This window comes from Myotis lucifugus, unplaced genomic scaffold, assembly GCF_000147115.1.
Source record: "Myotis lucifugus unplaced genomic scaffold, Myoluc2.0 scaffold_141, whole genome shotgun sequence".
NCBI lineage: Eukaryota > Metazoa > Chordata > Mammalia > Chiroptera > Vespertilionidae > Myotis > Myotis lucifugus.
The window spans coordinates 594,788-605,942 of NW_005871189.1; the positions used below are offsets into that span (position 1 = coordinate 594,788).

Sequence of the window (11,155 nt, forward strand, 5' to 3'; positions counted from 1 at the left end):
ATTGCACTCCAAAGCAGGTCTCAAATCAACATCTTTCATAGGCTTTTGGGGAGGTCATCAAGGACAAAACTTTTAAAATAGAATTTCAATGATGATCAGAAAAGAGGAGGACAGTGGGCTCCTTTCCCCAGCAGGGCCAAATCACAGGACTGCTGGGTGGGGAGTGGTGGGCCAGGCACATGCTTGGAAGCAGGCCAAAGGCCCAGGCCAGGGGAAAGTTAAAAAACAGGAGTAAGAAAGGAGGGGAATAATGTAAGAGGAAGGAAAGATAAAGGCAGACTTAACAGGCATATTTATTGTGAATGGGCAACTGCCTGGGCTTCCAGGGGTCTCTGGGGCACCTCTTTCAGCTGGTTCTCAGGGGGAGAAGAGTCACAAATCAGGAGCTTGAGGCTCTAATGCTGGCTGTGCCCCAATTTCCTGAGTGACCTTGTAGATGCCATTTCACCTTTCTGCCTCCTCCCTACTGTCAAACGCAGGCATTCAGTTAGCCTAAAAGTGCTCTGGGCTTTACAGAAAAGAATAGCTCCAGAAATGTATGACATTGTCTGCATGTGTGCTGAGTGTTTGCCCTTGTTTCCATATTTTCACTGTCGGGGGAAGGAGAACTGGTAAGAGGAGGGTGGAAAGAAAGGTGAGAAGCCATTGGGGTCAAAGTCTCTTGGCTCCGCCTCATCAGCCTAGGGAACCCAGGGGACCGGGAGCTGGCAAAGGACACATGCCGACAGTCCCTGCCCAGCCAGGCATCCGAGACCCCAGCGGACATTCTCAGTTTCTGCTGTCCTTTCAGCAAATCCCATTGCAGCATCAAGGGAGGAAAAGTGAGGCACGCCCCTCCCCCACTAGATGGCACTGAAACGCCTCGTAGGCGATTTTCAAAACCCAGGAAGGAGAAAAAAGAAAAAAAAAATATGGTGGAGGTGCGCTCATTTTGGCTTGCAGGCCCCATTGTGCAAAAAAGGGTGCCGGACACTCTCTTTTTTCTTGGGGCAGTTCGTCACGCAGCAGTGTGGGCCCTCGACTTTGGAGTGAGGGTGAAAATGAGGGGTGAGCATTAGAGTGAAAAATCTAGGGTTTCAACCTGGGAGGAAGGCTCCCGGCCTTTGCGGCGCTGTCTCACGTGAGCGGGGAAGTGGGATTAAGTGCGACTCGCCTGCGGCCCACCCGCTCAAGGTCTGGGGTCCCGCTCTACCTCCCAGAGCCTCGGCAGAGCCTAAATTCAGCTGCCATCCAGATAAGGACAAATCCCACACCCACGTTTCATTGAACCCCACTCTCCTCCTCAAAGCTCAAACCCTCGAGCGTTTTCAAAATATCTGTTAAGCACCCTCTCAATTAAAATTCTCTTCTTGTCTTGAAGGGACCAATTTTCTTTCTTTTTTTCCTTCTGAGGAGGGAGGTGGAGGTGGGTGTGTGTCGGGGAGTCTGGGGCTGGCGGTGGTAACCTGCCGACGCGGTCAGCCTCTGGAGCAAACGCCTATAGCTAGCAAGACAGCACCGGTGGCTTTCTGGGGAAAACAAAGATCAAATAGGATCCAAGACATCAGCGACGCAAACCGGGGACGCAGCGAACTTCTTCAGTCTCCCAGAATGCCCACTCCGCAATAAGCAGTCTTTTCTTTAAAGAACTGTGGCCGATTTGAGGGAGTTTCCCACCACTGGAGAGAGAAACGGGAGAGATGGAGGCTACATTCCTAAATTTATAATAATGCATGCAAACATGCTACATACCACATATATGTATATGTGCATAAATATGGATGTGATTGGGCACATACCTATCTCGACACCATTGACTTGCCTGGTCAAAGAATAAGGCTTAGACATTTCGTGCCTGGGAAATGGTGCAGTTTATCTTTAAGGAGGCTAGAAAAATAAGAGATGAGGCTCACGTTGCACGGATGACATCACTAGCTTAGGGCTGCACGCTCCGTGTTCTCGTCTGTGGGTTTTAGCCAAGGCTGCAGCGCCCGGCGTCCGAGAGAGCGAGCGCAGCAGTGGCTTCCTCCGGCTCCCGCACCCGGGCCAGGCAGTTTCCCCAGCCCTCCGGGCGCAGCCTCGGCTCCCGCTCCCCAGCACTAGCCTAGCCCGCGACGCCCCGGAGCCGCGGCGGCTAGAGGAGGCAGGGAGGGGAAGGCGAGCGACCCAGCCACCCTCCCCCACCCTCTCCCCATCCACCTCGGCGACCACTGCGCGCAGGGAGCCTGATCGTGGGACGCGGAGGCCAGGACGCTACTCTCCGCACGCTGCCGAGTGAGCCGGCGTCTTGGCCCTGGGTGGGCTGCGTAAAAAATGGTGCAATCTGAGAGCAGCTGACCGTAGTTGGGCAAAGCAGACAACGGTGCGAGAGCGCCGGGCTCAGGTGGCAGGGAAGGGGCGGGTTGTTTTGAAGGGCTGGGCCTCTGTGTTCGGTGCCTGCAGTATTTTCTTTGCACCTGGGCGGCACGTTCCCGGGCTCCACGGGAGCCAGATGAAGTGAGGCGGCGGCGGCGCGGGAGAGGCGGGCCTGGAGGAGGCCGGGCGGACACTCCGAGAAGAAAACGGCGCAGAGGCAGGCGGCATGACGCCCCGGGGACTGGCTGCCTGGCGGGCCGCGCGCCGAAATCGTGCGACCTGTCCATGGTGTTGAAGGCGCCGAGCGCCCAGCTCCGCGCACCCTGTGCCGTGCGCCCTGCCGGGTGCGCCATCCTCGTCCCAGCCTACCCCTTACGCCAGCCAGCAGCCCCCCAGTCGCCGCAAACCCCGGGCCACGGTTCATCGGGTAACGCCGTCCGGCCCGAGGGGAGGCTTGAATGGCTAGGCCAAAGGCAGAACCAGGAGCTCGCTACGAAAGGTCGGCCAAGACCGTGCGCCCACGGGAGCCCACCTCTGAGCGCAGCGTGCTGGGCCAGACAGAGCAAGGGACCTGCTGGCGACCGGAGACGGAGATTTCTAAAAGACCCGACTCAGAAAAAAACATTTCTTGGCAGACCGGAAGGGGAGAGTTGCTGAGAGGGAGACATAGGCGACATTCGGGGCCGCCAGCCTAGCATCAAGAGGTTTCCTTCGCGGAACCGGCCGCTTCTCGAGGGTTCAGTGCATCCTGTCATTGAGTAGCTCCTCCTGACAGCCCGCCCTCACCCCAAGAAAGCTGGTGAGTGGGCCCCGTCGTCGCCTTCATAGAGAAAGCCCAGCAACCCCACTGCGGTCGAGGGCACTTGGTGTTTAGTTTCCGGCCGGAGGCTGCGGCGCCCGGAGCTGTGTGCGGATTCGGCCGGTTCCGAACACTCGCTGCCTGCGGGGCAGAGAGGGGCGGGGAGGCGGCCTTGCCCTTGCTCACTGCCGCCCGAGGCTGCACCTGCCCCGGAGATTGCCCAGGAGCCCCGCCAGAGCCCCTCCGGATCAGAACTTTGTAGGCTGCCCGCCCCCACCCCGTACTCCCCGAGCCGCGCGCAGGCAGGCGGGGGGCGACGGGTAGCCGCCGCGAGTCCCTCCTGTCCCCCTCCCCCCTTGGGCTCGGCCGCCCGCCGCTTTGTTCCGGGCGCGCGGAGGGAAGGCGAAGCTGCGGCGGATCATGCCCATGGTGTAGCCGCGAAGCGGAGGCATGGCTGCCGGAAGGTTACTGCTCTACACGGGCCTCTCGCTAGCGCTCTGCGCCCTCGGCATGCTGGCCGTGGCCATCTGCTCGGACCACTGGTACGAGACGGACGCCAGGAAGCACAGGGACAGGTGCAAGGCCTTCAACACCCGCCGGATCGATCCTGGCTTCATTTACAACAACAACAACAACTTGCCGCTCCGAGCGAGCCGCTCGCGCCTGGACCGCTGGGAGGGCAAACTCCTCCGGGCCCGGAATCGCAGGCAGCTCTTCGCCATGAGCCCCATTGACGAATGCAGCCGGCAGTACAACTCCACCAACATGGGCCTCTGGAGAAAGTGCCACCGGCAGGGCTTCGACCCCGAGATCGCCGCTCTCATTCGGAAAGGTAAGCGCCAGCAGCGAGGCGTGGCGCTGCGGAGAGCCTGGCCCCGCGTAGGCCCGGCAGCCCCCTCCCTCCTAAGCCTGGCGGAGGTCTAGTGAGCCTCCTGGGTCCAGGAGGTCAGGTTGTCAGGCTCTCCCAAACCTTGGAGTGGCCACAACTTGCCTCCCAGTGGCTGGTGACAGAGGCTTACCTCTCCCTACTCGCCTCTTGTCTTGCATTTGTCTGTTGAGATTCGCATGGTCCAGGGTAGGATAATGCTGGTTCAGTCTTTTAAAAGGAAGGAAATCTATAATGTGCTGTTAACAGAGGAAGCCGTTTAAGAGTGATATGTTGGGGTAGTCAGACTCCTAGTTTTAATCTTTTTAGATGTTGAACTGATTCATCAAGGGAAAGTGGGGGAAACATCTCAAACAGAAGGCCTTACTGATGCCAGGAACGTTTGCTAAGTGCTGTACTCTACTAGGCATGTTGCAGGCATTGGTCATATAAATATCAACAAATTCCAGCTCCTGCCCTGTGGCAACTCAAAGCCTGTTGACCCAGTGGCATCATACCACAATTCTTGATTTCTCTTTTTGAGAAAGTGGTTGACAAATGACTTGTGTGCATGCAATGTTTAGCGGGGTCTGACAAGCACAAAAAAGTAGTTTTTCAGGTAACAACAAAGTGGGCACTGCAGAGAAAAAAAGAATACCATACCAAAGTGTACCAAAACAGGAAAAAAACCTGTATTTACAAACCACAAAAATTTGATATGTTAGTATGATCACATACATTTTAAAGTCTGCTTTAAAATGAAATTTGTAAATTTTGCATGACATACTTTGGGGACCTTCCTGTTCCATTAACCCACTAAAATATACTTTAAATATATTTTTATTGATTTCAGAGAGGAATAGAGAGGGAGAGAGAGATAGAAACATCAATGATGAGAGAGAATCATTGATCGGCTGCCTCCTGCATGCCCCACACTGGAGATTGAGCCTGTAACGAAGGCATGTGCCCTTGACCAGAATCAAACCTGGGATCCTTCTGTCCGAAGGCCGACACTCTATCCACTGAGCCAAACTGGCTAGGGCTGGATATATATTAATATTGCTCTTCTATGGTAGCTATGTCCTGGAGGATGTGGTGTGATCTCAAGAGTCTTCTTTTACTCCCTGCTATGTTTCATTCTTTTCAACTATTAAATGGTGGTGGTAAGCTGAAAAGGATGTTGTTTATCAGCAGCCTTTGAAGCCACGATATAAAACAGTTCTTAATGACATTTAATATTATAATGGAGGTTTGATGCTGTTTTTAAATATAATTTGTGAGAACAGATGTTCTTTAACTTATAAAAATTTTGAAATGGATAAAAACTGTTAATAAAAATGCCAATTGTTTAAGAATGACAAGCAGTAGGTATGGTCTAGGTGGCCATTCAGACTTAGGTGAGGTAAGTCCAGACAGAACCCATCTTAATGCTTGTGTTGTAGGTTCTGTAGAATGACTAGGGATTTTAGCTAATTTGGCTTCGAGTGTGTTAATACTATAAACATCACATCTGTTTCATGTTAGGCACTTTTTAGAGCAGGGTGACCCATCTGGAGCTCTACAAGTTTGTAAAGACATATGGATATTAGAGAATTCCAGAAGAGAGCAACTCGGGTTTGGATTTTGGGGAAAGAAGAGCAAGCAGAATAGTTTTTGACCATGGGTGATTTCATAGCAGTTTTCAGATTCTCAGATTCATAAAGTGTTGTTTTATCCCTCATTTTCTGCTTTCATTAAAATTGGAATGGTAGGAAGTTAGCCAGAATGTGAGGAAGAATTCATGTTAATAATGACTGATAAACACTGGTAGGACTTACTGAAGGACATTCTTGAATTTCCTGCCTTGAACGTCTCCCGAAACAAGACAGGTGTCCTTCTATCTGGTATTGGTTAACCTCACTTAAAAAAAGGAGGGTGGCATTCATGGCTTCTGATGGTTGCAATAAGGGCTTTGATTCCCTGTTGCTCTGCTTAGCAATCCAGCTAGAAAGGTTGACTTGGCCTGTGCACCAGAGGATTGGTTACCATAGTGACATGTTCTTCCGGTGAGCTGGAAACACAGTGACAGGGAAAGGGATAGGGGAGGAATGTACAACATTTTGACTGTGTATTGACCGATTTTTAATTGCAGCAACAGAAAATGGACACGGCACAGCAGGGGGATTGAATGCACTGATACCTAGAGTTGGCAGGGCATTGTATTTCACTCCAACTAATGGACATCCTGTTCCCCATCACCCAAAATATAGCAATCACTGTCAATGGCAAGCACCCGCTCACCATGGCCGTTCTGTCCATTTGACATTCTTGTTGGATATTATTGAGATAGATGGCATGCCAGCATTACAAATCTTCATAGGCGTAAGGTCACTATCTTCATTTTTAACTTCAAAACAGAATCTTTGAAAGCCAGATCTTCTATAAGCAGCAATAGAAACATTTTGGAAATAAGTACATCTTTTATTAGTAGAATTCACAAGTCATTCCAATAATATACCGAATGTAATTTCTAGATTTAATCAGTATTCTTCCCAAATGGGCAGATTTTAGAAGGAATTTTAGAAAAAGAAATGAATATCCCTATATTTAGATCTAGGGCATCTTAAGGAAAGATTTTTATCTCACAGTGTTCATTATCAGCCTCAAAAGATATCTTAGGCCTTTGTCTTTCTTTGAAACATCATGAGAAAATTAGAGATTTATCTAAATGATCATGCAGCCCCTAAGAACTCAATCATTTGTTAAATTAATGTTCATCACATTAGAAAGTGCTGTTTGTGCATTTCAAAACAAAACAAAATCACATAATTAATAAGAAATCAAAAGTTGCTCTAGCCAGTTCTACTCAGTGGATAGAGCATTGGCCCCTGGATTGAAGGGTCCCGGGTTCAATTCTGGTCAAGGGCACATACCTCAGTTGCAGGCTCGATCCCTGGCCCTGGTCAGAGCCTGTGCAGGAGGCAATCAATTGATGTGTCTCTCTCATATAGATGTTTCCCTCTCTCTGTCTCTTCTCCTCCCTTCTCCTCTCTAAAAATCAATGGAAAGATATTCTCAGGTGAGGATCAACAACAACAACAACAAAAGACAAACAAAAAAGAAGATAAAAGTCAGATCTATATTTGATTTGAAGATAAAGTCCTTTGGACTCATGTTCTTTCTGAAATCCATGTCTTCAGTGCCCAGCTGCTGTGACTGTACCCACAAATACACATTTCTGGTCACTGTGTATTTGTTTGTTTGAGTTATTGAACTGTAAGTTCCTGAGGGCAGGAAAGATAATCATTTGTAAAATATAGCCACCAGATGGGTGCTATTGGGAAATATCTTATACAAATTAGGTTCACAGAAATGTATCTGTCAAGTGCTTTTTCTAATTGTAGGAACACTGGTGTGAAATTCAAATAAAGGATTAGTTGGAAAATTGTGATTAGAAAAAACAAAGAACCAGTGTGGCTCTCAGGGCAGGTTAATATTGTAACAGATGCTACATGATTTAACAAGAAAGATTTTTTTTGGAGCAAAAGCTTTGTTAAGGAATAAGGGAAACACAATACTTTATTGTGGGAGGGGATAACATATATTATCAAACAGATACAAATCACTCACAATCATTATTTTTTACATTAGATTATATTTTAATAATTTCCTTCTTGGAGGTAGGATTGGGTAGAGGGTGTAGCAAGGATAGAGTACCCTTGAATTCCCATATGACTGTGCCCATAATCAGGTCCTCTGTCTTCTTGCTGTTCAACCTTGTCCATGTCTCCCTAGTAAGTCACTGCAAGCACAGGGGGCAGATCAATGACAGGATCAGTTTCTGAAATCCAAGAGACTTCCAGACCTTTAGGAGGAGCAGCTACAGGTAGGATTTTGTTCCAGAGAACATGTATATTCTTTGATTTGTACTGAAATGCTATACTTGAAATAAGTAGACCTTCAATTGAGATTCTAAGAACTTTTTAAAATTATTTGATAACCGGCCTTATAATAGAGTTTGACCTACATAGTTTCCATAATCACAGAGTGGTTGTCAATAGCTTGAGACTTATTTTAATAAACTGTTATACATATCCACAAATTAATAATATACTCAGCAAATATTTGCTGTGCACATATTATGTGATGGGCACACATCACTAGGATGAAGGAATGAATGAGACTCAGTCTTCAAAATTCCCATAGTCTGTTAGCACCACGGAGAATAAATGACAACTATGGGATGGTGAGAGCAACAGAAACACTCAGAAAAATAAAGAGGAGGCAGTGATAGATTGTGTCAGCAGTGGGATGAGGTAAGGCGGGAGGTGGGGGAAGCAGAGTTGCCTCGGAGAAATGAAACCTGGTCAAGATTTTCATGGAGTTTGGAGGTGGCTGGAGAGGAAGGGCATTTTAGGCAAAGAGGCCAGAGTATGCCCAACCATGGGCGTGTGAAACAGTAGTTGCGTGGCCTTGTGAATGTGATTTCTGAGGTGAAGGAGAGGAGCAGACCAGGAGCAGGAGAGCAGGCAAGAGCCCAGTCAAGGAGCTTGTATACTCAAGTCTCCTGTAGCTATGCTGCCCATAGGGTAGCCACGAGCCACATGTGGCTATTTAAATTTAAAATAATCAAAAGTAAATAAAATAAAAAATTTACTTCCTTAGTCACATTGGCCACATTAGAAATGCTCAATAGCCATGTGTGGTTAGTGGCTATGGTATCGGACGGTGCAGATTAGAGAACCTGCCCATCATCACAGAAAGATCTGTTTTGAGTGCTACGTGGGGCCTATAGCCTCTAAAAAGACCAAGCACATACTTTGTTTCATATGAGGATAACTAAACGTGATAACGGGCTTAAATTTAAGTATGTCATTCTACACTTGTGAAGAAACATTGCTACTTGAATGCTTTGGGGAAGAAGTTTTTAAATTTATGCTATATCTATATTTTATTAATTTTTCCATCTTTGATTCACAGAATTCTTACATGCTTCTCTTTTTCTCTGTCCTTTCCCTGTCCCAACTTCATTATAAGTTACTGGCAAAGTTGACTTGGTGGGAAAGATGATTAATAGTAATAATTGCCAATGTCGATGCCAGGTACTCTTCTAAGAGTTTTACATGTATTAGCTAATTTATCCTTCATAATAATACTCTATTATTGTTATTTTATCCCTATTCTATAATTGAGGAAATGGAGGCACAGAAAGGCCAATGAACTTGCCAAGTCTCACGAAGGTGCTGGATTCAAACTCTGGCTCCAGGTTTGGGAACTCACCCACTGCACTCTACTGTCACCATAGTCTGCTGGGGCAGGGATAGGGTGGAGAAGAGGCTGGTATATTGACCCCCTGAGTTAAAAAAGAAACAGGAAGTCATTTTAGAATCTCCCTGAGGTGAGACCTGTTTGAAAACATCATCTTAGCCTTGAGAAGGAAGGTATTTTCAAGTGGCTTGCATCTCGCTTTGAGACCTGCTGAGCAAAGCGCACGCACATTATTTTCATATGTTTTTGAGTATTTACTTTGTCCACTGTGGTAGATACTGAGGTTATAGATATGAAGGACATCCTCATTCATTCCACAAATATTTGTTGAAGGCTTTGGGGCTGGGCATTATGGAGAAGCTAACCTTCCAGGGGGTAGAGCCTGACAATAAATAAATATGTGTGGAATAAAAAATAATGTCTAATGAGCTAACCAATATATAATAAAGGTAAGGTAGTGAGTGCCATGAAGTGTCTTTGCCCTTAGGAAGCACAAAGTGCATGTAAGCCAATAATTGAATAGTTCCATTAGTTTTGGTTTTATAACATAGGGAGGCTTGACCTGTTCACAGGCAAACACATACAGACACCAACGGTCTTTATATATAGCATGATCCCTGTGCATACCCTATATGTACTCCCAGATGTACATGTCAGTGCACTCTTAGTCACATCGGTCCTCCACTGTCATGCTGAAAATATAACTCACCAGTGAGTGTTGACAGGGAAGGAGCCCTGTGATTCTATGGGCAAATGATTGGGTGGGAAGAGAGAGAGGGGGTGGGGTAGAGAGATGTGTTTTGAACACCTGCTGTGTGCCGAGCCCTCTGCTAGGTGTTGGAGGAGAAGAAAGAGGCATAATGTGGTTCCTGTCCTGAGGGAACTTACACTCTAGCTCAGGGGAAGGGCAAACTTTTTGACTCGAGGGCCACAATGGGTTCTTAAACTGGACCGGAGGGCCGGAACAAAAACATGGATGGAGTGTTTGTGTGAACTAATATCGAGCCCTCTGCTAGGTGTTGGAGGAGAAGAAAGAGGCATAATGTGGTTCCTGTCCTGAGGGAACTTACACTCTAGCTCATGGTTCCCAAGTGCATTGTCATGACTGGTTGGAACAGGTTCTTCCTCAGGAGGTCACGTCAGTATCAACTGGATGAGGGATCAGCTAGTTAGGGAACTCAGGGATGAGCTGTTCTTATTGAGTCAACAAAGTCAAAAGCCTTTTTCTGTTCAAGAAGGTCAGCTTATTTATTCTTTTACTAGGATAAGAATCAATTTAGAGGATCGATTCCTATATCCCACTTTGGATTGTCAGTTAAAAATATTTTCTCCTTCTCTGCTATTAGTAGGTGATCCTAGGCCTTCAGACAGAATCCTAAACAAACTCTGGGTTAGTTTGACCCTTCACGCACACACACACACACCACACACACACACACACACACGCATACGCACAAGCACATGCACACACATACACACAGACATGTCCATATACATCTAGACATTAGACAGTAGTCACAAATGTTCATTCAGATGCAGATATTTTTATAACTACTTACCCCAAGCAATACACAGAGAAGAGGGACTGCATGCTTGGTGGATGAGTAGACAGAAAATTTGTTCTAACATCTTGATTGGGCAGCTGCTGTTTTTGAGACAATGCATGCATCTTTTTAAAGGACTTCCTTACTTCCTATCCTATATAATAAAAGGCTAATATGCAAATAGACTGAACAGCAGAATAACCGAACAACCGGTCTCTATACGTGCGCTGACCACCAGGGGGCCCGCGCGGAGCATGGCGGGCATCGGCCGCGGCGGGATGGTGGAGCAGGTGAGTGGGGGCGCCAGACCAAGGCAGGGCGCTGGTCACTGTCATCGGGGTGAGCCTCTGGTGTTACTGAAAATTC

At 47.5% G+C, this 11,155-nt stretch overlaps 1 protein-coding gene across 1 annotated transcript in view; it reads left to right on the forward strand.

Moving 5' to 3' along the window:
- Positions 1-3,571: 3,571 nt before the first annotated feature.
- TMEM178B (transmembrane protein 178B) overlaps positions 3,572-11,155 on the forward strand; it is a 343,980-nt gene continuing 336,396 nt past the window's right edge. Inside the window, exon 1 of the mRNA XM_006094716.3 lies at positions 3,572-3,965. Coding sequence (XP_006094778.1) covers positions 3,584-3,965 — 382 coding nt within the window. The 5' untranslated portion in view covers positions 3,572-3,583. The remainder of the gene's footprint in view (positions 3,966-11,155) is intronic.